The sequence below is a fragment of the Pleurodeles waltl genome, chromosome 4_2 (assembly GCF_031143425.1).
Source record: "Pleurodeles waltl isolate 20211129_DDA chromosome 4_2, aPleWal1.hap1.20221129, whole genome shotgun sequence".
Classification (NCBI taxonomy): Eukaryota; Metazoa; Chordata; class Amphibia; order Caudata; family Salamandridae; genus Pleurodeles; species Pleurodeles waltl.
Window position 1 is genome coordinate 74,860,187 of NC_090443.1, and position 27,625 is coordinate 74,887,811.

At 43.1% G+C, this 27,625-nt stretch overlaps 1 protein-coding gene across 35 annotated transcripts in view; it reads left to right on the top strand.

Moving 5' to 3' along the window:
* Positions 1-27,313, top strand: part of NACA (nascent polypeptide associated complex subunit alpha) — a 56,693-nt gene extending 29,380 nt beyond the window's left edge. For 24 of the 35 annotated variants that reach the window (XM_069230724.1, XM_069230728.1, XM_069230730.1 and 21 more), the window contains 8 exons: positions 736-843; positions 3,203-6,037; positions 10,021-10,103; positions 10,512-10,589; positions 11,825-11,971; positions 12,483-12,611; positions 13,418-13,540; positions 27,193-27,313. In XM_069230724.1, the coding sequence (XP_069086825.1) occupies positions 736-843; positions 3,203-6,037; positions 10,021-10,103; positions 10,512-10,589; positions 11,825-11,971; positions 12,483-12,611; positions 13,418-13,540; positions 27,193-27,207 (3,518 nt within the window). In that variant the 3' untranslated portion in view covers positions 27,208-27,313. The remainder of the gene's footprint in view (positions 1-735; positions 844-3,202; positions 6,038-10,020; positions 10,104-10,511; positions 10,590-11,824; positions 11,972-12,482; positions 12,612-13,417; positions 13,541-27,192) is intronic. The other 11 variants (XM_069230749.1, XM_069230751.1, XM_069230753.1 and 8 more) reach the window with 3 other exon arrangements.
* Positions 27,314-27,625: the final 312 nt, after the last annotated feature.

Genomic DNA, 27,625 nt, shown 5'->3' on the forward strand with positions numbered 1-27,625 from the left:
CCGTGCTTTAGGCAGTCATTAAATACCTGTGACTGTGCAACAACCTGACCAAGAGCAAGGTGGCAGAATTGGAGCCATACATTTGGTGTTCAATTGGGAGCTCCTATTTACAAGAATGAAACTGAAATTGACAAAATATTAGACGTCCTCCTTGCAACTTAAATACATACATAGTTTTATTTTGGGCGCCCTTCTATTGGATCTTAATCCCAGTGGCGTTTGCAACAAGGACAAGGGAATTTTTCTAGTTGATGGGTTTGAAGTCTCCGGGTGGAGGAATTGACCTCTGTCCCGAGTATGTGGGTATCTTTTTGTAGAGTTATATAGTAGTGGATAATTACGGTGACTTTGCCATTTTAGTTCCTCAGCATTGGTGACACGCTTGCCCCGTATTTGCTGATTTTTATAAAGCTGACAGGGCTCTGTTTTAGGAATAGGGGCGAGGGGGTAGAGGTTCCGGCTGAACTCATCGACACTGTGTACGCTTCAATGATGCTGCAAAACTGAGAATGGTTGCCTCCATGTCTTTGTATTTCAGGAGGTGGGTATTGCCTGGAGTGCTGTGGTAAAAGTCAGCATTTGGCCCTTGGGTCGGCTTCCTTACTGTCTAGGGAGGAGCCAGCGTTTGCATCCAGTTGGGGCTTGTTTGATCTTCTCTTTTTTCTTAACGCTAATGCTTTGATTTTGAAAGATTGCATCTTAATTCCGCTCTTGCTCTTCCTTCATCGCCTGCAGTTCCTTCCCCACCTGCTAGTGCTCCTGCAGTCCCTGCTGCTGCAGCACCTGCTTCTACTCCTGCAAAACCTGCCAGCCCCATCTCTGCTGCTCCAGCTTCATCTTCAGGTATCTTGTGTGCGCTGTTGCTTCCTCCACCCCCTAGTATGCCTTGAGCAGTGTTCAGCTGTGTGCGCTACTTGCAATGGAATTAAATGGTGGGTGTTATGGGGCTCCTGTCAACTGCATTTTTGTATTCAAGATTTGTCTAATGCAAACTGCACTGTTCTAGCTCTACTTGTCAGGGTTTGGGTACTGTGTGTCAAACTGCATAGCCACTGGCCTGCATTTTGCACCATTTCTGGTAATACTGGCTGCCACAAAAACAACTGATGTTTGCCTGAATATTTGTGAGTTTTGATCGCTAGGGCACATGCAATTTTTGGATGAAACTTGTTGCAACGTAAAGGTGAGCGACCATCTAGTGTGCAGATGGTTACTCGCTGGTTATTTAGTTTCACATTTAGTGCTGGAAACATAAACACCGTTTTTATGCTTTTGTGAGGTGCAATTTTAACAATTACGATGTTCTCTTCCTTTTCAATGTCTCATTTATAATCCCACGTGCCACCTGCGTGACCTTTCTGTTTTAGTGCCTAACGCATGTCTTCTTGCGTCAGGGTTTCTCCCTTCTGTTCATGATTTCTGTACGCTCATGTTGTTGCGTCCTGTTTGGTAAAAGTTGGCATATCATGCTTGGTGATGGGCCTTTATGGTGCAGGAAATTAGTTCAGTCTGTGACTTCTGTTGTGCAAAGGGAAGTTTAACTCTTTGGAATTTCTGCACAGTTCCTTACTATGTTTAACCCTTCTGTTAAGTTGCTGTCAGTAGTGGTTGCCCTCAACAAAAAGGTGTCGATTCTCAGAAGTTAGATCTATAAATGTTGGTTGGAGGGGCTTTTATAGTAACAACGGGGGCACTACAAAGCCCCTCCAACCAACAGTGTAAGTATTTTTTTTTTTTTTTTTTTTTTCCTACCACAATGATTGAATTGTCCAATAAGTGTTCCCAAAGCAGGCCTTCCTTTTTGAGATCTTGCCAGTCTTTACAATTGTCTTTTGGGCGTGTATACTTTAGACTCGCCGTGGTTGTATCTCGTTGTAGACAGACAGTCTTTCAGTTTGTCAGTGTGACTTTTTCTGGTTCTTTCTTTGAAATATTTGCTCTTCTGTTTGAGGCAGAGCGTGTGTTCCAATTTTTATCGTTGCGAGGTGTATTTTGATTTGCCATGTTTGGCAGCCTCTTTAGGATAACCCCCTCTGCTTATTTATTATGTGTGCGTGTTATGAAAGTTTCTTTAGCCATACATTTAGGCTTGCTAAATGCTCACTCGACTGTGAGAATAAAGAAGTCCGAATGTAATCTAGGCAGATGTTCATATTAAAATCCAGTGTGTGTAGCGCACCAAATGTAGCACTGTCGAAGCATTGAGTTTTCCCTTTTTTTTTTTTTTTTTTTTTTTTTTTTTTTTAAATTCATCCAGTAATCCATGCGTTTTTCTGAGAGACGCAATATGAACAATGTTGTGTTTTTGTGAATTGCTTTGCTTTTGTGCTCTTTATAAACTTTTTCTGTTTGGTGGACCTTAAGAATGTGAAGACGTATATTTGAGTGTTCATACTATGTCATAGGAAGACTGTTTTAAGGCAAGACGACTCGGGAATGAATCCGATCTGCACCTCTGTAGACTTTAGTCCCGAGCACCATGTTGAAAGGGCACTGTCTTTATGCAAGCAGTATGTAAAAGGACACAGTGAATTTAATGATGACCCTCGTATAGCCATATGGCTTGACACTAATAGCAGATTTTTTTTTTTACCTTCATCGTCTGTATCCCACTAAAAAATTAAGTGCTTTTTTTGCACGTTTTCCAGTAACAATGTTTCTCTAGGTGCTACTTTAAGTACTTGGTTTGGAAGCTGTTGGTATATTTTGCTGTAGTCAGACAGTGTTGAACTCTCTACTCATTACTTGTATGTTCTGGAGACAATAATTGAGCCTGAAATATGTCCCAATGATTCCACGTATATACTGATTGCACAAGACTGATTTTGGAAATGTTAAATGCCCCCCTCTTCTGCCCCCAGATATTGGGCCACACCATAAGCAAGCAGTTACTTTAAAACAAAGATGTGTTGCAAGTGAGTGCATCAAACTGCATTTGTAAGGACATTTTTTTTAATGTACGTGTGTTGAAAATATTAGACGCCAGTTGCAGGGTTACTTTCCAAGATGTTTAGGTAAGACAATTAATGCACATGTTAACATTTTTTAACGTATTTTAATGATTAAGACATAACCCTTGAGTGAATTGCATAGATCTGATTTCATTTTACTCGCTTTCTTCTGTTTCCCCCTTTTTATCAATCCTTTTTGAAAAATATTGTTTCTCCTTTACCTACCTTTTCTGTTTCTGGGGGTTTCAAAGCTGTGGTAGGATCTGGTAGCTGTCTTGAAAGCCGTGAATTGGCAGCCATTCAAGCTCCTGTACCGCCTCTATTGCTTGCTTCTAACCCCAACTCGGAGTCCCTGTCCCAGGACTCCCTCTGCGTTCTACCTAACCATGCTGCTCAGCCAAGCTGCTCTCTGCCAAATGAGGCACCTGTGGCTGCGGTGCCATTATTGGTGGCTGTAGATGTGGTTCATGCTTCTCTGCCAGTCTCCCCAGTGGATTGCATCACAGATTCGGCAAATCATGAGGACCTATCTTCAGACCTACCCGTCTGCTCCTCTGATCCGAACATCCTCCTTGCCTCGCCAGATGTTGCCTCTGTCCAAGAGCAGAAAGGTAGCCGAGATATAACAGCTGGGCCTTGCCCTGCTTCAACAGACGACTCTATACAGGTTAAAATCCCAGATGGTTCTGGTGTAATAGGCACTCCAGGCAAAGGTGATCTCAATTTAAATGATGTCCAGAAGTTAGTAGTGCCGGAGACCCCCCTAAAAGAGATCTTGTACACCCCCTTGCGTGATGCTTTAGTCTCAGAGGTGGCGTCCACTCCAAAGCAGAGCCTGTCAGATATTTCTCCTTCTGTGTTTAAAGATGCCTTATCACCTGAAGCAGACCCAAGTGTGCCTCTTATGGTGGATAGTCCTTCTTCGACAGATGCTTTTGATCGCACACCAACTCATGCATCTGCCCAGAATACAAAAACTTACGGTAGTAGTGCAGATTTTTCAGATACCACCATGAGAGAGGTCCCTGCACTTTTTCAGCATGATTCCTCCACCCAAGAAGGAACGTTGCATTTGAAGCCCACAGGCACACCTTTCACTTCAGAAGTTGTCCCTTCTTTGAAACAGCTTCTGATAACTGCAGTGCCGATTGAGGCACATACTTTTAGTGTAACAGAGGACCCTGTGCTGGAGGTTCAGACAAAGACGTCCTCTGAGGAGTCCGTTGCTCTTAATCTTGCTTCCATAGGAGCTAATGCAAAGGAAACCTTAGAAGTTGCTGCGAACACTTTGGATGCACCTTCCTTAAAAGTGATTGCTGATTCTGCTCAGCTAGTGGAAACTCCAGTAACTCCACATTCACTAGTTCAAAACCTTGCATCATTGGAGGTTTCGGCCTCTGACATATGTGACTCTGTCACCAGACAGGGTTCCTTAGATCGGGATACTTTAGTTACCCACGTACATACTTCAGAAGCGAAGGCTGCTCAGATAGTACCGAAGCCCCCAAATGCAGATTATAAACATGAACAAGATCGTGTTACACCAAATGACATGCAACACATTCCTGTGTTGGTGGATGTCTTACCTGCTACTTCAGTTAAAGACTCAATTTGTGCTCCTTTAGGCACCCAGCAGCAAAAGCAACCGTTTCCTTCAAGTGATTCCTCAGAGTTGATGGGCACACAGAGACTGAGCAAAGTTTTATCAGAGCTGAACCTCCCACCAGAGGTCACAGTTCCAAAAGAGACATCAATGGAGGGTTTTGTACCAACCAAAGCTATTGCTTTTGCCCATCCTACATTGACTTCTAAGTTAGACATGGCAGCAACACCTGCGGTGAAAGAAGATAATATTTCAGTTCCAGAAAAGGGGTTTAAACCAAAGGAAATTACTGGAGTTTCCTTAGTGTCAAAGAAAGGTTCAGAAGTAAATACCACCCTATTGCTCAAGGCCGGCACCCTCCTAAATGTGCCTGTGAAAACTATTGATTCAGCTAATGCCCTGCTAGTACAAACAGAAATTGACCCTGCTCTAAAGGATTCAGTGTGCTCCCCAAATATAGATGTTCCTTACAGTGAAATGCCTGACACTCCCTCTGAAGTGCATGCTAAGAATGCCACCGATCCCACTGATGCTTTTTCTGCCATCGCACAAGTGAAAGATCAGACTATGTTGAACAACACAGTATCCCATGTGCTAGGTGCATGTACCCCTGCTACTGTCACGGATGCCAGTGCGCTTGCTGCTTCCATGGAGCGTCCCATAAATGGTGATGGCCATTCTGGCTCATCCTGTCCACTAGCTATGCTGGATTCACTAGTAGACTCTGTTGCTACCACTGTGCATCACGCTTCATTACATCTTGCACCAATAGCACACAACTCTACTGCTGATGCAACTGATGTGGAGTTGACCCTTAAGCTGACACAGTGCACCCCAGAAACTTCGAAGCCCTTGAGTCGAATGCTGCATGAAGTGTCCACAGGTTCACCAAAGCCAAGTCTTACTTTACATGCTGAGCAGCTTGCTCCAAACTTTCCTGCTACTCATGATGCTGGGCACTCCTGCTCTGCTGGCTCCATCATTAACGACAACTGTTCCAGACCCAGTCTGCTTGAAAGTGATTTGCTTCCTGATAACACCTGTTCACCTTTTACTCCTCCTAACCTTTCTTCTTCTCCCCTTCTTCCAGCTAATACTGCTTTGCCTATTTCTCCTGAACCTACTCTTCATCCTCTCCCAACTCCTAAACTGGTTTCTACTGATACTTCACCAGCTAAACCGCTAATTCCTCCTGCTTCAGCGACTTCTCTCCCTGTGCTTCTTAAACCATCTCCACCTTCATCTGAAGTGGCACCCTCCACTCAACCCAAGCCTTCTGCCCTTGGACCTAAAGTACCGCCTCCTGCTGCTGTTCCTGAAGACGATGATGATGATCTACCACCTCTGATCCCACCAGAGGTACCTGCTGAAGAGTCTCCCTTCCAGCCAGTCCTGGTGGATATTGCTTCTCCTAAATCTGCTGTGCCTTCTCCCAAGGCCCCTGCACCTCTGGCTAAAGAACCTGTGCTGAAGAACGACAAGGGTATTTTGCCTCATGGTTGCAGTGTGCATGGAGTTAAAGCCACACTGAGGCTGACCGCAGAATACTAACTCTTTAGTCCTGGCAGAGCATGGGTTATTTTAGTTCCAGTCTATCCAATTTCTAGATTGATCCGATGTACCTGTGACACGCTAACGAATGTAGAATGAAATAATTTACATGTGGTTTTCAAAGCATTGCAGCACATGGAGTTGTCAGTACACTTGGCACACAGGGATAGGAAAATGAATTAATGTTGCTCATTGACATTTTTTTCCTTTACTTCGGTCCCTTCTCTTCTATTTTGACCATCTGAAAATACTGCCACCTTACTGTACCAGAATCTGTATCAGTTATACATTTGACTAAAGATTCCGCCATGAACGGCACATAGTTCCTTTGACACATCCCCTGCCCTACCAGTTGGGATCCATTGATTTGGGAAGAGAAGGACTTGGGCTTATTCCACAGAAGCAGTTGTAGGTTTTCTGTGTTTTGCAGCCTCTCAGTTCCAACTAGGTAGGCATATCGCCGATACAGTGTTGCAGGATTGGCCTGCAGTGGGCTCACTTTGTGAAGATATCATCTAGAAGGGTTAAGCCTGTGTATTTTCCCTACACAAAATTGGCTAGACTGGCTCTTTCCTTCAACCTAAGTGTGGTTGTTGAATCCTGTACCTCACCTTCATTGTAAAATATTCTAGTTAGATTCACAAGACCGTCAATCAAACATACAGCAACCCATAAAAAGCAACATTGGAAAACATATTTTTGGTTGCTACCACATCACCTAGGACAGTGGTTCCCAACCTGTGGTCCGGGGACCCCTAGGGGTCCGCAAAGCCTTCTCAGGGGGTCTGTGAGAGCCTAGAAAATTAAAAAATATTAACAAATATTGACAAATTAGGTCCCCGGATTCTAATGATGCGTCATTGGGGGTCCCTGGGTTCCATTAATGTTAAAGTGGGGGTCCACAGAAATCAAAAGGTTGGGAACCACTGACCTAGGAGAGTGACCAGGGTGGCGTCAGTCTTGCACACTTACACAATCAACAGCTCACTGTGTCACAGCTGCATACTGTTTCATGAACACCAAGAGATGATTGTGTTGATTAATAAGGTACTGTCAGACTTCGTATCTGTTGCCTTATCCCCTTGTTTTTTTTCTCTCGAGTTGCTTTCTTCCAGGCCAGCAGACTTCTCATTACAAAAGCTTTAAAAAAATGTTCCGCGGTTGTACCTGGGAAGGACTAAGTATGTTCTTGGGTAAGCCTTTGCATCCCCAAGTGGCAGTGCCAGAAATCGTACCTACAAAATACTCGTAAATGGCCATTCTTTTGAAACTAAAACAGTTTAACATGCTTCCAAATCCATGTTGTTTTCACATAAACCCAATGATCTGGAAGCCCCTGGGACACCCCGTGTGGCTTTGGAAGTGCTGCACCATGTAAACACAACACGGGCAGAGCAGTTTAAACTGTCTTTTAGAACAAGTTTGCCCGATTCATGGCCTGTGCTACTGACCATCCATATTTCTGTTATTGTCTGTACGAGGGACTGGACACAAGTCACTATTGTACTCTGTCCTTGGCGTCTCCATTCTTAGCAGTCCCATCCTCGAACCATGGCCTGCTCAGTTATCTTTCTGTGGGCCACTAGTTAGTTAACCGAAGACAGCCATACAGAGGGTGTAGAGAGGTATAGTTAGTATGCAGGGTGATGGCCGATTGCACATGCATTTGTGACATTGGTACATATCTATGCCACAGTTTCTGATACACTAACAATCTCAGAATGCTCATGCAGCGAATGAAGAAGAATGGGAACACTTGATGAAGGCAGAGTTCTTCACTTTTATTTTAAGTGGAAGGTCACGGCTGCAGATTCTGCAGGCCAAGTGGTACTTTCATTCTGCTGCTGTCCCTAACCTTGGAAGTTTGTTAAACTGCTATTTGAATAGCTTTACCATTTCTCTAACCAGATCATTTTGTAGTCTGCCAGTCTCTCAGTATAATATTTTTGCCCTCATTATTTGACTTTGCCAGCCTGTATCGTTTCCTGAACCACCGTACTCGTGGGTGTTCTCTGTGAATAAGACCAAGCTAGAACCCAGTCCATGTGCTGCTTTGGAAACTTAATGACTCGGGTAGTTGTGTGCTGTGGATCACTAACAGCCTATCTGTAGCAGCCTATAGAATCCCCCAAGAAGCATGGCACCATTGGTGTGTATGTGCTGTTGCCGCTTCTCACATTCCCTCTTTATTTGTTATTTGTTTTGGATATTGTATGTTGTCTATCTTGGCTTCTTCATTTTAGCAGTAAATGGGGTTAGCAAACGGAAAATGTGAGAGAACGATCTGTTGGACGGATGTGGGTGCTTCTAAGATAAAGACGAAATGTATAATGATTCTTGATGTGTAGCGTCTGGTATAATTTGGTTGAAAGTTGCGGTTTTTGGTGGCCCACTACAACGTGGTACAGACGTGCATTTAATGGAAATTCATACAGATGGTGTACATAGTAGTGTAATTTATCCATTCTTCAAATTCCCGTGCCCCAAACAAGGATGGACCGTACACTGAAGGAACTGGGTTAGGTCACAGTTGGTTTATTTTTTGGGGTGACTTTCAGTGAGCAGTAGCGGCTGTGAATGGCCAGAGCTGTCAAATCGGTGGTACTCTTATTATTAGCTGCACCGCATATCAGTGGACGCTCAGTGAAATATGGCAGTATTCTCTCTGCCTTAAAGGGTAATATCATTTAACATTCCAGTTTGTTAGTGTTAAGTGGTAGTGCTTAATTATTCCGTAGTTGCTGAACTGATGCACACTGGAACCACCAATAAACATACTAGTATATTAGGCTTTCGCAGCCCGGGTCGGGGCCTCTCTATTTAGTTTTCCTACTTTAAATTATGCCTGACACCTAAAAGCTCTCGCTCTCGCTCTCTCCCTCACACACACACACACTTTCTTACTTTCATAGTTTTTGGTTTTAAAAAGTGGAAGCGCTTTTCTTGTGGTAGTGATTGCTGATGTCTAGTTGGAACAGGTTGTGCCATTTTTGGTTGTGAATGGTGAGAGGTGTGATTTTCAGCGTAGCCTTCATTTGGGAGGTCTGTGTGTCGTGTTCTCCTGGGGTGTGATGTTTGACCGCTCGAACAGTGATGTTTGTGGCAGGGGTATGATTCTGCTCTTTGAAATCTGCCTGGAAAGTCTGGGTCGATCACACCTGTCACTAAACTTGCATCTGCTTTGAGCACAGTCACTTTGTCAGTATGATGACTTCTGTGTAGACTAGTTTAAGTTTCACAGATCCTAACCCTATTTTCTTCACAGTGTAAGCTCGGTAACCTCTGGGCAGGTATGTACGAATTAGAGGTTGTCTGGCTCATCGCCCAATTATCAGAAACCAAATAGTCCTTTGTTTTTAAAAATAAAGGATTATCTGAAAAACTTAGTTTTCGGCCTTTACAGTCCACCTTTGGTATGTTCACAGCATATGTCACGATTCATGAGGCATTTGCAGGGTTTACTTACTGATGTTGTCTTTAAACAATACAGAATAGTTGATCGTTCCAGTCTTACTCATGTGGGCGTATTCCATATAACTTTCTTGAGATCTTCTCTATCACATTCCCGTCGTTGTAAGGGATTTCTTTGCTTTGACTGTGTCTGCGACCTTGTTACTACGTTTGGGTTTTTAATGTTTACTAACGGTGGTATAGAATCTCGATGTTGCATTAATATATTGTTCTTGTCCAGGGTAACACTGATTGTGGGCCCATGCGGCTGCAAGGTTGCATTAGTCTTTTATCGGTTGACAGTTGAAAAATGCAACATTGCCATTCGATCCGTGGTCACGAGAGGGCTGTCGCACAGCTGGTTTGACAACCTCTCCCCTCTGCCATGAGGGGGAGGGAAATGTGCAGCAGCTCCCAACTGTGGGTGGTGACATCAGCAGTGTGACGCTTGCTTGTCTTTGACAGGTTCAGGGACAGAATCGGACAGCGATGAATCTGTACCAGAGCTTGAAGAGCAAGATGCAACCACAGCAACGCAGCAAGCTCAAGTAGGTCACATCCTTCTGTTTTCTTGCAGAAAGTGAGAGGCCAGTTGACTCTGGTGGCTTAATGCAAAATATTCTGACCCTCCAGATGCTCATTTAAAGGCAGTGCCCTTGGAAACAGGTTTATAAAAAAAAAAATTGGAACCATTAGACTTTCCTAAAATCTGTTAGATGCTCTTCTCTAAAGACCAAACTGTATATAGCACTTTATCTCGGGCTAGTAGCCGCGGGGCTTTTCGATTTAAACAGCAGGCAAGCAGTGCTGTGCACCATCTTGATAGTTCTAACATATAAAAGTGTTCTTTCTGGTTATGTAAGCGTTGGAGCATCTTTAAAAAAAAAAAAAAAAAAGTAACCATAGAATGTATCATGTTCTATTTCGCTCACCGATTTTCTCTCACCTCTGAACAGCTTGCAGCAGCAGCCGAAATAGATGAAGAACCAGTCAGCAAAGCAAAACAGAGCAGGAGCGAAAAGAAAGCGAGGAAGGTGAGTGACCGTATGTGGAAGTTGGTCTTCATTCTTACCTCCTTAAAGGAGGTTTACAATTTTAGGAGCCATGGCTTGAAGTTAGACTTTCGGACTTAAAGACCACCTCAGCTGAACATGAGTTGTCATTAAAACTCAAGAACTTTGCATGCATTGTGATCCTATCGCAAGAGTGCTTCAAAGTGTGAACTCCTACCTGAAGAGAGAATGTAGCTGGTGAAAGCATCTGGTCTGGAGGAGGTTTGTGTAAGAAGTCTAGGTATAGGCAATTTCAGGTAAGGTGGAAAGAGACAGTTGTGAGCAGGTCTGGGAGAATTTATACTATTGTTGGTCGGACACTACTGACAGAGGGGTAAGCTACCACACAGAGTAGATGGGACAGGGGCACCTTTCCTTTTCCACCCACTTGTGAGCATCGGTTTCAGTCTATTGGTTATAACTTTGTTAGTCCATACTCCATCCATATTAACTAATTAAATAGGAGAGAACTTGGATTTGGGCTGAGTTTAGATGGCTAATTTATGTGGTGTACTGATTAGAAATTAAGAAGCAGTTGAATACTGAATGCGCTTTTTGCGAAGAAATGCTTGTATCTCCAGAATAGACGTTACCTTGGTTAGCATTTACAGCATGTGCATTTTACTGGCGCTACTTAATAAATTGTTCAGGCTGTCTTGTTTTTAAAAAGTGAACTGTTTTGTGAAAGAGTGGAATGCTGCACGAACCCGTAAGCTTTTTTTTTTTTTTTTAATTGTTTACTGATATTTTTTTGCGTGTACTTCGTGAAACAGACAACCTACCAGTAAAGCATCAAACTTGGATTAAATGTTTTCCTGTTATACTCTGATGTGCTATGCCTGTATGTCATGGAATACGTCATGAAATATAGGTACAAGCTATACCATCATTGCATATACACTTAAGATTTACTTTTGTCAACCTAAATTCATGAATACCAAGAGTTTTATGTGCGCCTTTGTTGCTTTTTTTCTGTCTTTTTAACTAAAATTGACTGGTTCGCAGTTTCCTCCAGCATTCGATCCTTTTGGAGTTTTATGAATTAGGTTGGTATTCATTAGGGTCAGTCTGTGGGTGGTCGTTTGCCTTGAAAGAATTTGAAGATTATCAGTAATGTCTTCTTGTTTACGCAAAAGTAGAAAAGTAAGTGTCTGAATATGACTGGGGTGACATGTTGCAGGGAATAGACTATAATTTCCTTACATTTCATCTTGCAGGCCATGTCCAAACTGGGGCTTCGCCAGGTAACAGGAGTAACCAGAGTCACCATCAGAAAATCAAAGAACATCCTTTTCGTCATCACAAAACCAGATGTGTACAAGAGTCCAGCATCTGACACATACATAGTATTTGGGGAAGCGAAAGTGAGTACTGCCACAGCGTAATGCGAGAGAAGAGCCTCGTAGCATCAGTTTCCACGTATATTTTTCATTTATATAAAAAATTGCAAACTCTCATCCAAATGTTTCCTGATGCTAAATGAGTTAATACAGCACGGGGCTTAAAATCCAAAGAGGTGGAGATATAGGAGACTGTTTACTGCTCGTCTAAAGGCTAACTGGTTGTACGTGGCCCTGCTGTTCAGAGGACTTAAGTTCCACAGCTTGGGAACCAAATAGAAAGTGTGGCCACCGAAGCATGTCTTCTTCCCATATGCGCTCTGTCTTGGGTGGTGCATTGAGGTAGCCCTGTCTACTTGTGGTGTGGCCCCGAACCAGCTAGTCTGAAATGTATTTCTTAAAATGTTGAAAATCTCTAAAGATAGGCGTCTTCCAATGTTACACATTCTAGAACGAAGTCGTGCTGTTCGAAACCTTTTGTATGCCTCTGTTGGTTATGTCGTATTGACACTTCTTTCTATGTGTGTCTACACAGATTGAAGATCTGTCACAACAGGCACAGCTTGCAGCTGCAGAAAAGTTCAAGGTGCAAGGAGAAGCTGTCTCGAACATCCAGGAAAACACGCAGACTCCGACGGTACAGGAAGAAAGCGAAGAAGAGGAGGTAAAGCAGTCAGACCATCAACATTTTTTTTTTTTTTTTATGATTACCAATATATAATAGATTTCTGTATCGGCTGAGCACTCTTTTTTTTTTTTTTAAATAAGTTATTAATTTACTTTTGTTTGACAAATAAGGTTTGTGCAGAAACCTAATGTATTACAGCAGTTTTGTGGCTGTGGGGGCATTACTAAGTAATGGTGGTTACATCACTTTTTGGCTAGCAGTATGCGTGTAATGAGGTTATATGTTAACCCATGCCTGTTCTGGTTCCTGATTGCATATGGAAAATATGCCGTAGGTAAAATCCATATAAGCCCAACAGCTTGTTTGCCAATGATTAAAAGTCCAGTGTAGGAAAATGTACTTCGGCGGTCCATGTAACACTAGTTAGGAAGCGCTATTTACTTTTGCCTCTGTAGATTTGTTTGATCAAATCAATGTCCTAGCCAAGCCTACGTCACTGTTTTGTCCCTGGACTAGCATTTGGGAGTTTAAAATTAAGTTACTACGTTTATATTGGTGTTGCATTTCTGTTCTACATCTACATCTGAAAGATGATTTCACTGCAAATATTAACTGATTTTGCCTTAGTGGACTGTAGTTTTGATGAAAATTAGAGTGGGCTGATCCCTCAGCGGACAAAATGTATTGGTGTTCATTTTACTTTTGATTTTAGATTAATTAGGGATGGTAAGGTATGCCAAGAAAACTTTACAGGTGATCTGTTACGAAGTGCAAGCAGACTGATACATGACAGTGAATGTACATGGTATCCTTCTATGTTATTTCTGTCTTTTCTTATGTAGGTCGATGAGGCTGGCGTGGAGGTTAAAGACATTGAACTGGTGATGTCCCAAGCGAATGTCTCGAGAGCGAAGGCTGTCCGTGCACTTAAGAACAACAGTAACGACATAGTGAATGCCATTATGGTGAGTTAACTATGGGGGCACCATAAGTTGTAATGAAAAGTGAATGCAAGGTCTTTAGAACATGGGTGGTCTTCCTGTGTAAATGGGGACTGTGAGTTGGCCTTGCTTGCCAGTGCATATATTATAGATTGTTTTGCTCTTGTATTTCTAAAGAAAAAGTTACTATCATCGGTTCTTAATCTTCTCTCATGGACCTGTCTAGGGATCTATTAACAGGCTAGATATTTGTGCCGTTAGGGTCCCCAAACACGGTTTTCGTTTGGGAGATTCATTGCTATTTTTATTTATTTTTTAAAGAGACTAAAAGTGGCAACGTTTTCTATCTTTATTTGGCAGAGGGTAAGCGGGACAAAATATTGTTGAGGTAGCCAAGCCAGTCATCATGTACCTAGAAAGTAAAATAGAGTAAAAAGTTAAAAAAACAAGCACTAACATGGAGGTGTGGGTACTGCAGACAGAAAAAAATACATTACTAGCTTGACTCAACAAGGTACAAAGTCGAAATCAGAAAGGTATGAACTGCACTTATGGAAACATAAAACATAAAGTTATCCATTTAGGTATGGTCGATTTTGTGGAACCCACACCAAGCAAAACCGCCCGTACATTTTTTTATTTTTTTAAATTAATTTATTTTTGAGATGCGAATCTCAAATCTTTAGAAGAGCCTTATCGGCAGGCGAATGAAGGCGTAGGAAGGTGCTCAAAGGGATATCTTCTAGTTTAGTGGGGAATCTGTTAACCCAAGCAAGCTGAGAGTTCTTAAGGATATTAAATGAAGAAAAAAATATTTGGGTACAGAGCTTCTAGTTGAAGTAATGGGTTGAAGTAATGGGTACCAGAAACAATCGTTTGCAATGTAATGGGTCTCACGTTTGCCTGAGTTAGAGCTGTTAGCGTTGTAAATTCTTAACTGGACTTTTCTTGTCCCATTAAATGAAAAGTATAACAGTTAACATTAGCAAGCCAATTCAAAATGCCACCGCCGCCATGAGCGGGAAGGAGAGGCACAAAAGAAAAAAGTTTGCTCACAGTCAAACATATCCGCAAACGCACAATTATCCATGTAACTGGGGGCCGATGGCCAAGGCAGTAACAAAACTGCCACATGGAGGGACAAACTTAAAGCATTTACCAATGATGATAAAGGATTTTTGAAAGGCAAGCCCATGAACGAGTGATAGCGAAGAGCATGCAGTGGGCGTGTTCAAAAGCCCACAGATAATTACAACATGTCGGAGCATTGTGTGCTCGACCTAAAAAACACTTATCAGGATAAATCTTGGAGACAACGATTTATACATGTGATAGAATGTGTCTTCTCTAATCTGAAATTAAAACAACTGTCTAGGTCGAGAGTGGTGTAGTGGACAGAAACGAACAGCTGGCAGATTGTGTAACTACCAGTGGCCAAGATTATGCCAAGCACTCCAACCTTCACTTTTTTGATTTTCTAAGTGAAATGGGCATTCCTGTAAGGAGCGCTATCAGCCAAAAGGCTGTAAATGCCAAATGAAAACTGTAATGCAATACTGTTTATTGCAGGTTCTCATGTGTACTTGCTGCTTTAAGCACCAAATGCAAAAACTCTTGCAACTGTGTGAGGACCTAGTGAAAGGATGTTTTAGACTCTTAGGATCTGGCAGGTTTATGTGGCCTTATTGTTGGAGTGCAGTGAAGCTCAGCAAGGGCAGGCTGCCGTACAGTCTCGTGCCCTACATTGTGTCGAAGTCTACCCGTCATGGACACCATCTATGCAGTTGTTGCCGCAGGTGAAGCTGGTCCACCTACAGCCACTGCAGTGGCTAATCTTAAGAATGAGTAAAACTGCCTGTCATTTTCTTTTTTTTTTTTTTTCTTTTTTAAACACACTCCCCTTCAGCGGCAGGAGAATTTGAGAAAAAGCAATAGATAAATGTCTTCTAACATTATATCAGTTAACACTGACTAAAAGAAGATTCTTTTGAAAACTTCCATTAAAACTTCCATTCATCCCCATCATTGTGGTGCAAGACGTGTTCCATGTATTTCCTTTTCCAAAACTTCTCAAAAAGCACATCCTCTCCAGCAACCTCAAAAAAGATGCTGGCAATCTTTCCGAATGGATCAACGGTGCCAAGAGAATTGCCCAAGCAAGGAGGTCTGCCTCCAGAAGATCCAGAAAGCCTGCAGTGTGGTTCACCCACAAACTATGCAAACACAAGAGAGAATGCAAAAGGCTTGCAAGACGATGGCATAATAGCAGGCACCTTGCAGACCTCACCATCTTCAACGATGCACTGAACAAAAATCCTCTCCGCTTCCAGAGAAGCAAAAAAGTTACACTAGTAAGCCGCATCGAGGAGAACACCAACCGCCCGAAAGATCGTCGTTCTCCTGCCCAGGAGCCACCAAAAGCACAATCCAACCCACCCAGACCCTCCGACTCTTTAGCTGACTACTTCCACAACAAAATCACAGCTATCTACAGAAAATTTCACCCCAACTCACCAGCATCAAACACCTACCTGACCCTGTCTGAGGACTCCCCCAGCCACATCATCATAGACTGGAAGCCACTATCCACCCAGGAAACCGCTGCCCTCATGACTTCAACCGACTCCGGCTCACCCAGCGACCCATGCACACATTACATCTTCAATTTGGGCCAGAAGGAAATCAGCAGCATCCTTTCTCCCATCGTCAACGCCTCCGTCAGGTCTGCCACCATCCCCGAAGCATGGAAACGTGCAGAGGTCAAGCTGCTCCTGAAAAAGCCTTCTGTCGACCTCAGCAAATTAAAAAATTACCACCCCATCTCTCTGCTCCTCTTCCCAGCCAGGTCCTGGATAAAGTCATCAACAAGCAGCTCTCTGCACACCTGGAAAGACACAACCTACTTGACTCCTCCCCAATGCGGTTTCCGCTCCAACCACAGCACAAGACCACCCTTATCACAGCAGTGGACGACATCAGTTCTCTCCTTGACCACGGAGATAAAGCAGCCCTAATCCTCCTTTACCTCTTCCACTTTCAATACCATCTCCCACACCTCTGGATTCCACCACATCGGGATCTGAAGCCACGCCCTCAAATGGATCCACACCATCACAGGCCGCACTCCAAGGCTCTGCCTCTTACCCTTAACCTCAGAACCTAAGAGCAACATATGTGGCATCCCGAGGAATCCTTTCTCAGCCCCACTATTAACGTCTGTGTGATCCCATTGGCCGAGATTGTTTATTCCCATGGATTCAACAGCATCTCTTGCACCAAGGACACCCATTGTCACTTTCCGAAGACCATGCCACTCCCAGAAACCACTTCAGCAACGCCATGACACGCAGCCGAATGGAAGAAATTCAACTGCTTGAGACTGAACACGAACAAGACGGGATGATCATCTTCAGAAACAACCTCTTCCCTTGAGACGACTCCTGGTGGCCCTCCACGCTTGGACAACCCCTGTCTGACCACGCCTGCAACCTCTGCATCCTCAACAGCAACCTCGCCTTCAAACAGCCGATAAACGCAGTGGCCTCTTCCAGCTTCCACAACCTCTGCATGCTATGATATATCTTCAAATGTATTCACTCACCCCCCCCCCCCCCCCCGAAATCTCACCTCTCCCACACTCCTAAACTTCAGGGAAAATCTCAAGACATGGCCCTTCGAGAAACAGCTCTGGCGCACAGCTACAACTCTGAGCGCCTAGATGTTTATGGATATTAGAGATTCCGTTGACAGAGAAGTGCGTCTCTCCTTTCTGACCTTGGGGGTGGTTCTTTGAGTTAGGCCTTGCTGGATGATTTATTTCTAGGTCTTAACGCATAACTTTATAATTTAGTATGTTCCTTCATCGGGGATTCTTTTTAATATGGTAGAGGTCGTTGTGACTCTGTTTCTTCTGTCTTAATGGCTATTGTTGTCCTGTTTGGAACAACGTAAACTTGGCGGCTTGGCCACTTCTTGATGCTCAATGGAATTTTGAACTGCAGAGAAAGGAATGGTCCAAAACTTAATATGTTTTTGTGTTTTAAGAGAAGTGCTAAAAAAGATCACTTGTAATTTTCCTACTAATGTAATCAACCACAAATAATCCAGAGTAAAGGCATGACACAGTTTCTGTAGACTACAAGTCTAATTCCAGTAATGTCAAAAACACTAACTCTAGACTTTGTGCTTTACGCTGGGCAGCGCACTGCTCAACAATGCTGCATCAGGGGTAGTTAAGTGCCCTGTAATACAGTCGCTTTACAATAACCACACTAAAACTATGGCACACAGTCGATTTTCCTTCATAGAGGCTCCTAAATAATTCCCTTCACTGTTTGACTCTCATACACTCACATAAGACAATACTACTGAAAGTTATATCCATCACCCATTAGTGTACTAGTCCACAGCAATAAACCACACATCCTCTGAACTGGCGTAGAGTAATTGAAGTGATCTGCCACATACTGCTGACCAATGGAGAACTCTAATTTAATTTAGTCCACCACTGCAGGTCCCAACTAGCTACAAAATGCAGCCACGTATTGGCATCTCACAATGACATCAGGTTTGGGATGATATTAACAAAGAATATCCCAGCAGATCTCCCCACCTTTTTCCCTTTTAACCTGTGCCTACTCGGAAACATAAACTTCAAAATATCTTTGAATGGGCAACCCAATGGAGTAACCATCTAAGTGGACTGTGAACAATTAAAAAGGGACCTGCAGAGCTGCTCAAAGGTGCCAGCTTACTGAAAACAACAAACTGTGCACGTCTCACACTTAGTCCTGTCACACTGCTAAGCAATGCGTCCCATAACACAATCACACCTCCGTGGTCCTCACGCACATGGAAGCACTTCTCGCACAGAATCAAAACAAAGACAATACCCTTCCAATCAAAATCTAAGAAAAGAGCAAACCGGGGCACTCCAAACAGAGTCCAAAAGTCGGGTGACTTAGTGTGGAAAAGTTTAATCCTCAGTAATTGTTCGTTGAATCATAGTTCAAAATTGTTTGAATCCACATATGAGAAAGTATATAGCAGGTTACAATAACAAACTGACTCCTCAGAATGAACAGGCATAGATGAGCAACAAAACAGCCAACACGTGTTTCGTCCTCTCTGACTTTTTCAAGGCTCTAGGTATACTTTTTAGGTAAAGAATGGCTGATGGTGTTCAGTTAGATATCCACACGATGAAATAGACCTGACTGTTTCTAACCGTAGAGTTCGGGAAGCAAGTAACAAAGGCGTATGTGTTTGCCACTGCAGCGTCTGATAACGCTGCCGTTTCACCATATGAAGTGGTACACTTCCAATCAAACACCCTACATATAGTAGCATGCTACCCATGTAGGCAAGCACTTTGGCACCCCACAGAGTGGTCGTGAGCTCTATATAAACATTGCAGTAAAATGTCTTGTTGATTCAGTAATGTCATTGTGGTTGTCATTATTGCAGTTGTTAAGCCTCTCGTAAGATGGCATGACTAAACGGATTACTAGAAAAGTACTAATGGTTGTGCAGCTTGAATACTTTTCTGGATTCACATGCTGTGCATTATTCCGCCATCTAGTGGTTGGGTCCGAAAAGTGTTGTTCTCTAGTTCCCTTCTCCCCTCCACACACACACACACACACTCTTTCTCTTCCCCCCCCCCCCCCCCCCACCCCACCCCACAAGATCACATTTGGTGCTTAGTCCCTCTTCTGTATGATCTCAGAAAGTGCCCCACAATTTCCCATGCGAGAGAAGATAGACCTCACCATACCCCTCAGGGCACGCTGCCGGAAACCAGCCTTGTGCCCCATTGGGGGGGATACCACAGAAAAACACCCACTGACCCAGTTGGGGTCACTGGAGGAGAGAATCGGACCCACCACGTTCAGAGAATGAAGACAGAGGGGCCAAAACAGAAAGAGCCATTGGCATCCCGGCCAAAGGATACTGAAGGCCAGAAGGCATTGTTGAAAGAACCAGCGAAAGATCCTGAACGTGAGGAATGGGGGAGAAGCCTAGCATGTTGAATATGCTGGTGAACGCAACCCTCAAAAGGAAGGCTTTGACATCTGATGAAGAAGACCTATGGGCCCAAGAACTCGAAAGAAGAGAAAGCTTGAAGCAGAAATGTCCGCTCTCCTCCAAAGAAGAAAGGAATTTGACGATTCCTTGAAAAACGTTCGCATTACAGCCAAAACCTCAACAAACCCCAGCTGCAGAGGAGGCCAAATCGGCGTTGGAGGCACCAGCAACCCCTGAACCACACGAGAGAAAAGCTCTTCGAAGCAGATGATGACAAGTATGCTCAGGATTTCGATGATTCCAGTCATTTTGAAGACACCTGGCAGGATCTCGACCTCGACTCATCTGAAGAAGGGTATAGGCAACTCCCATCAAGGCCATCTGCACTGGATGACCTGGCCATGTACAGCAGTCTGGTGAAAAGGGCTGCAGGCACCTATGGGGGGAGTACAGCTGGATGAAGAGAAGGGATCATGCTTATAGAGACATTGTTGCCTCCCCAAAAGGGGAACCTTTACTTGTCCATGCTGCCCAGCATCCTAGATCAGGGTAAGCAGGCCTTCTAGGGAAGTAGCTAACACAAGGGCACTCATGCACAGAGTGGAGAAAAAGCACACTCACGCAGGACCCTACATGCATCAAGGGCAATCTCCCTGCAGACTCCATTATCGTGACCACTGCGAGGAAGAGAAACAACGCGCCCACCTCCACAGGTCCACTACCCATGAAGGAAATTAAGGGGCTGGACCTGGTGGGCAAAAAAATGGAAAGGGAGGCTGCCACGCAACAGAGGATAGCCAACTACAGTGTCCTCATGAACCGCTATTGGCACCAGCAGTGGAAGGAAATCAAAGACCTCATGCAACACTTCTCTGAAGATTACAAAAAGAGAGCCAAGGCGATCATTCAGGAAGGGAAAAGTCAGCTCTAGATATGGTAGTCAGACAGATGTGCACAGGTGCCACTCTAAGGAGGCATGCCTGGCTCAGGATCTCCGGATTCAAGCCTGAGGTACATGCATCAATAATAAACATGCCCTTCACAGGAGACACCCCTGTTCGGATAGGCAGTGGATGACACCCTGCAACAAATAAAGGACAATGAAACGGCAAGAGTGATGGGCGCTCTAGAGTTTAGGGGCACACATATAAAGGGCACCCCGAGTAGAAGACCCATGGGCAGGACACCTTTTTAATACAGGGCAACAAGAAGGCCATCAGGGGGTCTTCCATCCAAACCACACAACCACAGCCTTACCAACAACGGCAGCACCCAGCAAGACAGCCCTTTTCGAGTAATGGCAAGATGAAGAGGACACCCCTGACCACCAACACCCTTCCCATCCCTGTGTTTCCCTTCCCTTTGCGGTGATCTTTAAAAATATGACTGTGAGATCAAAGACGGGGGGGGGGCTAAAATAACTACTGTTAAAGAGAGCAAAAGAACTCCTGCCAGAACGTCAAAGTGGTATGGGGGGGGGGACTATTCACCATATTTCTTAGTGCCAAAACAAGATCTAACATTAAGCTCAATCCTGGACCTCAGGTTTATTAACAAATTCGTACAAACCCAACGCTACAAGATAACGAACTTACAAGAAGTAATCACACTACTCCAGGAGGGAGACTACATGACCACCCTAGACCTAAAGGATGCATAACTACATATCCCCTGAACCCTGGCCACAAAAAATATCTCCGGTTCATGTTAGCCAAGGAACAGTACCAATTCACAGTGCTGTCCTTCGGCATAAAATCCACACTAAGAGTCTTTAACCAGTTTCTCTCTGCTGTGGCAGCATACTTAAGGCAGGAAATCCACGTTTACCCATACTTGGACAACTGACCTATAAAGGCACAATCAAGGAGCAAATGCAAAAGAGATGTACAAACGGTCATGCACTCGTTACAGCTCCTGGGGTTTGAAATAAACTCAAAGAAGTCATTACCTTAACCAGAACAGGTAAAGGTGTTCCTAGGAGCTGCACTGGATTCCAGGAAGGGCAATGTGTACCCAGTCCAGAAGAGGATAGAGGCCCTCGAGAAACAAATTTGTCTGTACCAGAGGACAATCGTGAAGCTCATGAGCATGACTGCTTTATGCACACCACTGATCTCTCATGCAAGATTACACATTTGATCCATCCAGGAATGGATCTGCAGCAAATGGTCACAAGCCACAGGGAGCTGGGAGGATGTAGTAGTTGTCACAACAGAGGTATGAAGGGAGATACAATGGTGGAACACAGCAAACATAAACATAGTGAAAGCCTTCAAGACACCAGCTTCAACTGTGACCCTAAAAACTGATGCATCATATAACGGCTGGAGGTTCACACTGGCCTTCTATAAAGGTACGGGGCCTATGGAACGACTCAGATGCAGTGAAACACATCAACTACCTAGAACGGAAAACAGTCTTCCTAGCCCTAAAATCCCATCAAGCACACTTAACGGGTACAACAGTTCCGATACAAACGGACAATACAACCACCATGTTCTACCTGAACAAACAAGGGGGAATAAAATCCCTCACCTTATCAAAGCTAGCCCAAGACATTTGGCACTGGGCAATACAGCACCAAGTAAATCTCGAAGCAATTCACCTACCAGGAGAACTCCACACACAAGCAGACAAGCTAAGCAAAAAACGGGAAAACTCACACAAGTGGGGAAAAATAGCAAGTAGTCATCCAAAGAATTTTCAACAGCTGGGGCACACCAAGCATAGACTTGTTCGCCACAGCAACAAATGCCAACACTTTGCCTCCAGGTTGCCACACCCAAATTCAAAAGGGAATGTCCTATCAATAAATTGGTCGGGGACATTTAAACGTCTTTCCTTTAATTCCCCTAATCCACGGTGCTGGAGAAGACCAGACACTAGAAGAGCAAAATCATCCTCCTAGCCTCTCAATTGGCAAGGCAGACCTGGTACTCAGATCTACTAGAGGTGTGTCTAGTGGACAGATGAACACACTGAAACCAGTGAAAGATCTATTGACAATCCAGCATGGAGAAGTCTTTCACCCAGAGCCAGCCACACTCAACCTAGTAGCTTGGCCCCTCAACGCTTATAATTTGGCGACCTACAGCTCACTCCAAGGATGGTGGAAATCCTGAGGGAAGCAAGAAAACTAAGCACACTGAAATGCTACACTCTTGAAAGGAAAAGATACATCCATTGGTGCACAAACAACAATTGGATGAACTCCAGAACACACCTGGACACAGTACTAATAATCCTCACTCACCTCATAGACAGTGGCCTCACTTATGCATCAATAAAGGTACATCCGCAGCATACACTAGGTGCACATCAGCCTTTTTACACCCACTGTAGTAAAGAGATTCCTAGTGGGATCAAAGAGTGGCACCACCAAGATCAGCATCAGCACCAACACCGTTGTGGAACCTAAACACGATGTTAACGCAACTGATGACAGAACCATTGGAACCCTGGCACAAATCTGATCTAAAGTTGCTCTCCCTAAAGACAGCTTTTCTGATAGCAATCAGATCGCTAGGCAGAGTTAGCGAATGGCAAGTACTAAAAGTATGGGAACCATACTTGCAGATACAAAATGACAAGATGGTTCTTAGAACTAATCCTCGATTCATACCAAAGGTAGTAACTCAGTTTCACGGTAATCAAAGCATACTACTGGCTTTCTTTCAGGAGCCAGACACAAGCAGAAAGCGCCCTCCACACTTTGGGCGTTCGAAGGGCTGTAATGTACTGCCTACAGGAGGCCAAAGCTTTTTGCAAGGGAAACCAGCTTTATGTGTAATTTGCCAAAGCAAACAAGGGATCGACAGTATCCAAGGCAACCTTCACCAGATGGATTGTTGCCACCATCCAAATATGCTACGCAAAAGCTTGGAAACATCGAACTGTGTGACCCAGGGAAGACTCCACCAGAAAGAAAGGCGCCACACTAGCATATCTCGCAAACATACTCGTCGATGAGATCTGCACTGCAGCAACATGGGCATTGAGACACATCTTTGCGAAACATTACTGTGTGGGCATTCAAATGAACAAGGCAGCACGAGTAGGACAGAAGGTACTGCAACACCTATTTGCCAACTCATCCACATTGAGTTGGCATTCTCCACAGCCAGCCCAGAAAAGGGAATACCGTTTTATAATCTAATGTACAGCATGTGAATCCAGAAGAGGATTCATGGCTGCAAAATTAAATGGTTTCTTGTCTGTAGACATAGTTTTGCAGCTTGAAGAGTTTTCTGGATTCAGAGGCGACCCACCCACCTCCCCAGAAATGGGATAAGAAACAAACAGGTGGGAGGACCAAAATAAAAAAGACCAACGATGAAGAAAAAAATCTGAAGATGGGGACCATTCGCAGGAACTTCGGGGCGCTGTCTGACAACACACAGTGCGGACTAAGCACCAAATGGTGGTACACGCCCCAAAAAGAAGAAGAAAAGAAAAAATAAATGACCAGAACACACCACTTTCTGGGACCAGCCTCTTGATGGTGGAATAATGCACAGCATGTGAACCCAGAAAAGTCTTCCTGCTGCAAAACTACTTCTACAGGTAAGGTTTTTATTTATGGTTCTTACTTGCCTTCTCATTGAATTTTGAAACATCAAATTGATCATGAGTAAAGTGCACTTTCACATTTATGGCTGCTTAGTTGCATACTGGAAAGACGCAACACATCTACTGGCTGAATGGAATTTTCACGCGCTGTTGGACCTATGGGCTGACTGGGTCTGATGTTGGCAAACATGCATAACGATTCATGGTATCCTAGTGCTGATTTATAGGAAAACTCATTCTATTTGTCTTATCACAAATGTGTTCACCTGAATGTCAACTAGGCAAGGCCGTTTATCAGGCATACCCACTTTGAACCTGACTCGGGTATATAATATCAAAAGGAGGGTTTTTGAAAGAGCATAAATGTCCGTAGCAGAGGTTTAACTTGTATTTTGACAGGCATATCTTCACACACATTAGGAGCTACTACTGTCTCTTGGGGACTGCAAATGTATTCTCTGCAGAACTCCTGTTTATTTCAATGTAGTTTTGGTGGTGTTGCACTAAAGGCTGTGGAGGCCTCTGATTGCCTGATCAGAGTGGCCCCCACCTAAGCCATCTTGAGGCTTTTCAAGGCTTTGAGTTAGAAAGTTGAAGAAGAATTTGTGCAAATGCTTTAAGGAAACTGCCTGTATGCCTCACTGCTTAGTACTGTCAATGTGCTTTCTGCTGAGGTTCTCTTCTGACAAGACATTCTGCGCAGAGGGAGACTTGATTGATAGAGATGTCTAAGCCATTATGCCCTGGAATCTCGCATTTCCAGTACAAACATCATGCTGTCACTGTTAATGTATTTTCTTTCTTTCTTTCCATCATTTCTTGCTTCTTTCTTGCCTTCCTTTTTTTGTCCTTCGTCCCTTTTGTTGTTCTTTCTTTTTAGGTCTCCTACATGCACTGTTGCAAGATGTATTGTTTACAGTTCAGTGGGTTTGCACCCTGCCCACGGCATACCATTAGTTGTTTTTACTATCACTTTAATTTACAATCTTTTGATTACTTAGCTCCTGTAGGCTTTTCTTGTGTTAGCTCCTCTCTCCGGTATGGACAAAGTATGTGTTCTTCCTTGCCTTTTAGGAGTGTACTAGTGTGTTTTTTTTTGTTGTTTTTTTGTTTTTTGTGGGTGTTAATTTTATAAGTGTCAGTATTATTCCTGAACGTGCACTGTGCTTTCCTACTTTTTTACACAGAAGCATGGCTTCCTATTTATGTTGCTTCCAGCCTGTCTGCCTTCCCTATTGACTCTTAAGTTAATTACACTTCCAACTGTATTATTCGACATCCCCAACAGGCCTCTAAACACCTACTCACTGTGGCAAGTCATATTTTATCAAGTCAAGCTATATATTTTTAGGTCCTACTCGCCCCTTCTGGCGAGTTGACAAAGAACAGGTCAGTCAGAAAGCGAAGGAGCAATAAAGATGCATTTCAATCTTGTTCTGGTCACATTTGCTTTGTGTTCAGAGACAGAGGTCAAAAGTCAGTTTATTTTTTCCTTTTGACTGTAGAGGTCGGATTTTGTAAGGGGAACTTTCTGACCTCCTATAAAAAGAGTGAAATGAAAGGCTGTAGGTGTCGGATATTTCCTAATACACAACTTTTAAATAACTTAGTCAACTCTTCAAACATTTCAATATCAGTAGTTGTGAAAGCCCACTTTTTTTGTACTTCTCTGTGATGAAAAAATATTTTAATAAGATGAAAACAAATCAAAACACCTTACTTTGTCATGTGCAAATGATAAATGTTTTCTGAAACCCAATTTTCACAGATTGTTAATACCCTATACTTTTATCTGTAAAGCTGCAGGTTAGTGTGAAGGTTTTTGGATTTTTCTTGAAAATGTAATGTCTGTAAATGAGTGTGCTACCACATGATGCTTTTGGAATAGATTTTCTAAAAGTGAATGTTCAGACATAACCTAAGAAACACTCCTGCCTTGATGACAATGCTATAGTAAACTTAAGAGACAAGTCATGGATCATGTGTATCCTATATGTGGACTAGATTCTTATTATACATGGAGCAAACTTTTAGACTATTTAAGCAAACAAGGTTTTTTTGTACTGCAGAAATGCTGAACTCACATTTGAAGGTGCACTCGTGGAAATGAAGCAAAAGGCGACTGTAAAATACAATTTGCCCAGGATCAAACAATTTAAGACGCGTTTACGGGTTGAGTACATAAGTTAGATCGAGTAGATTATTCAAGTTACTCGACCTGCAGGTCTAGTAACATTTTGATGATTTTTTTTTTTTTTAAGGCCTGACTAACGTTTAGCTGTGTTCTGTAGAACAGGACTAAAGGACATTGGCAAAGCCAATTTCCCATTTCTTTTCTTGTTTTATTCCCAGCGTCCTGTTAAATTTACTTGCATTTGGCTGACTCGAATAATGACCTAAAAAAAAAAAAACAGAAAGGGCAGTGAATCTGAACTTTGGGTTGGCTTTGGTTAGTGTTGACAAAGAAGTTTATTTTCTAATTAAAACAATCCTAAAAAAGGTATGGAGTATTGATTTAAAGCCATCGTTCAACAGTCCACCTTCGGTTATTGTGGTAGAACAAATTGTAGTCTGTCACCCAGGCACATTTTCTTTCTTGACATCCGATCTTTGCTCCTATGTCAACAGCTAACGTAGCAAGTCTATTTCTATGTTGGCAATCTGTTCTTCCACAAATAATTTTCTCAGAGGCTTATTAGTCATAGTAAACTGTATCACTCCTCACTTTGCCAGTCTGCTTTTTCTATATTCCCAGTCTTGTTTGAACATTGCATAGTTTCCCCAAAACTTCAGGTTTGGCTAGTAAATGTATGGTAAGCCAAATGAGTTGGTGAGCGAATATTAATGATGCTGGTAAAGCAGCTATGCTACTTAACCAGCTGTTCTGCTTATGTTTTAAGACCTGATCTGCTTGTTTTGCTATTCTAAGTCTTCCAAAGCAAAGTTTGATTATAGTTATCAGTCGAACTGACAGTCAGCAGCACAGTCACATCCTTACCATAGTGAAACTTTATCTAGGAATGCTTGGTTTTCCTTTTAACTATAACGTTTCTAATGTCAGTTTCTTTTTGTCTTTGCAGGAATTGACAATGTAAAACAGAGTGATATATATATTTTTTTGAGCTGCTGGAGCGTGGATGAAGCTGAATTTGTACTATTTCTATGAATTTAATAAAGATGTGGCTTACTGTTGGTGACGAACAGCTGTATTGTGCCATTTTTGTTATTGTCAGTGTATTCTATTTTTACTATTTTGTTACAAGCCTTGTCTTTTGTTTGACTGGCTCTGGACGATAGTGAAGCTGTTTTTAACCCTTATATAAATATTTTTGGTTTCTTTAAACTTATTTAGAGCAATTGTTCTATTGTCAATAGTATCTAAAAGCAGAGGTTTCCCTCACAATCTCGTACACTGTTTGATTACTGTTTATTCAAAACCGTGCCTTCCCAACTATTTGGCTGGTTTCACTGCCCTTGCACTACAAAAGCAAATGATTTTTCTTCAAATTTGAT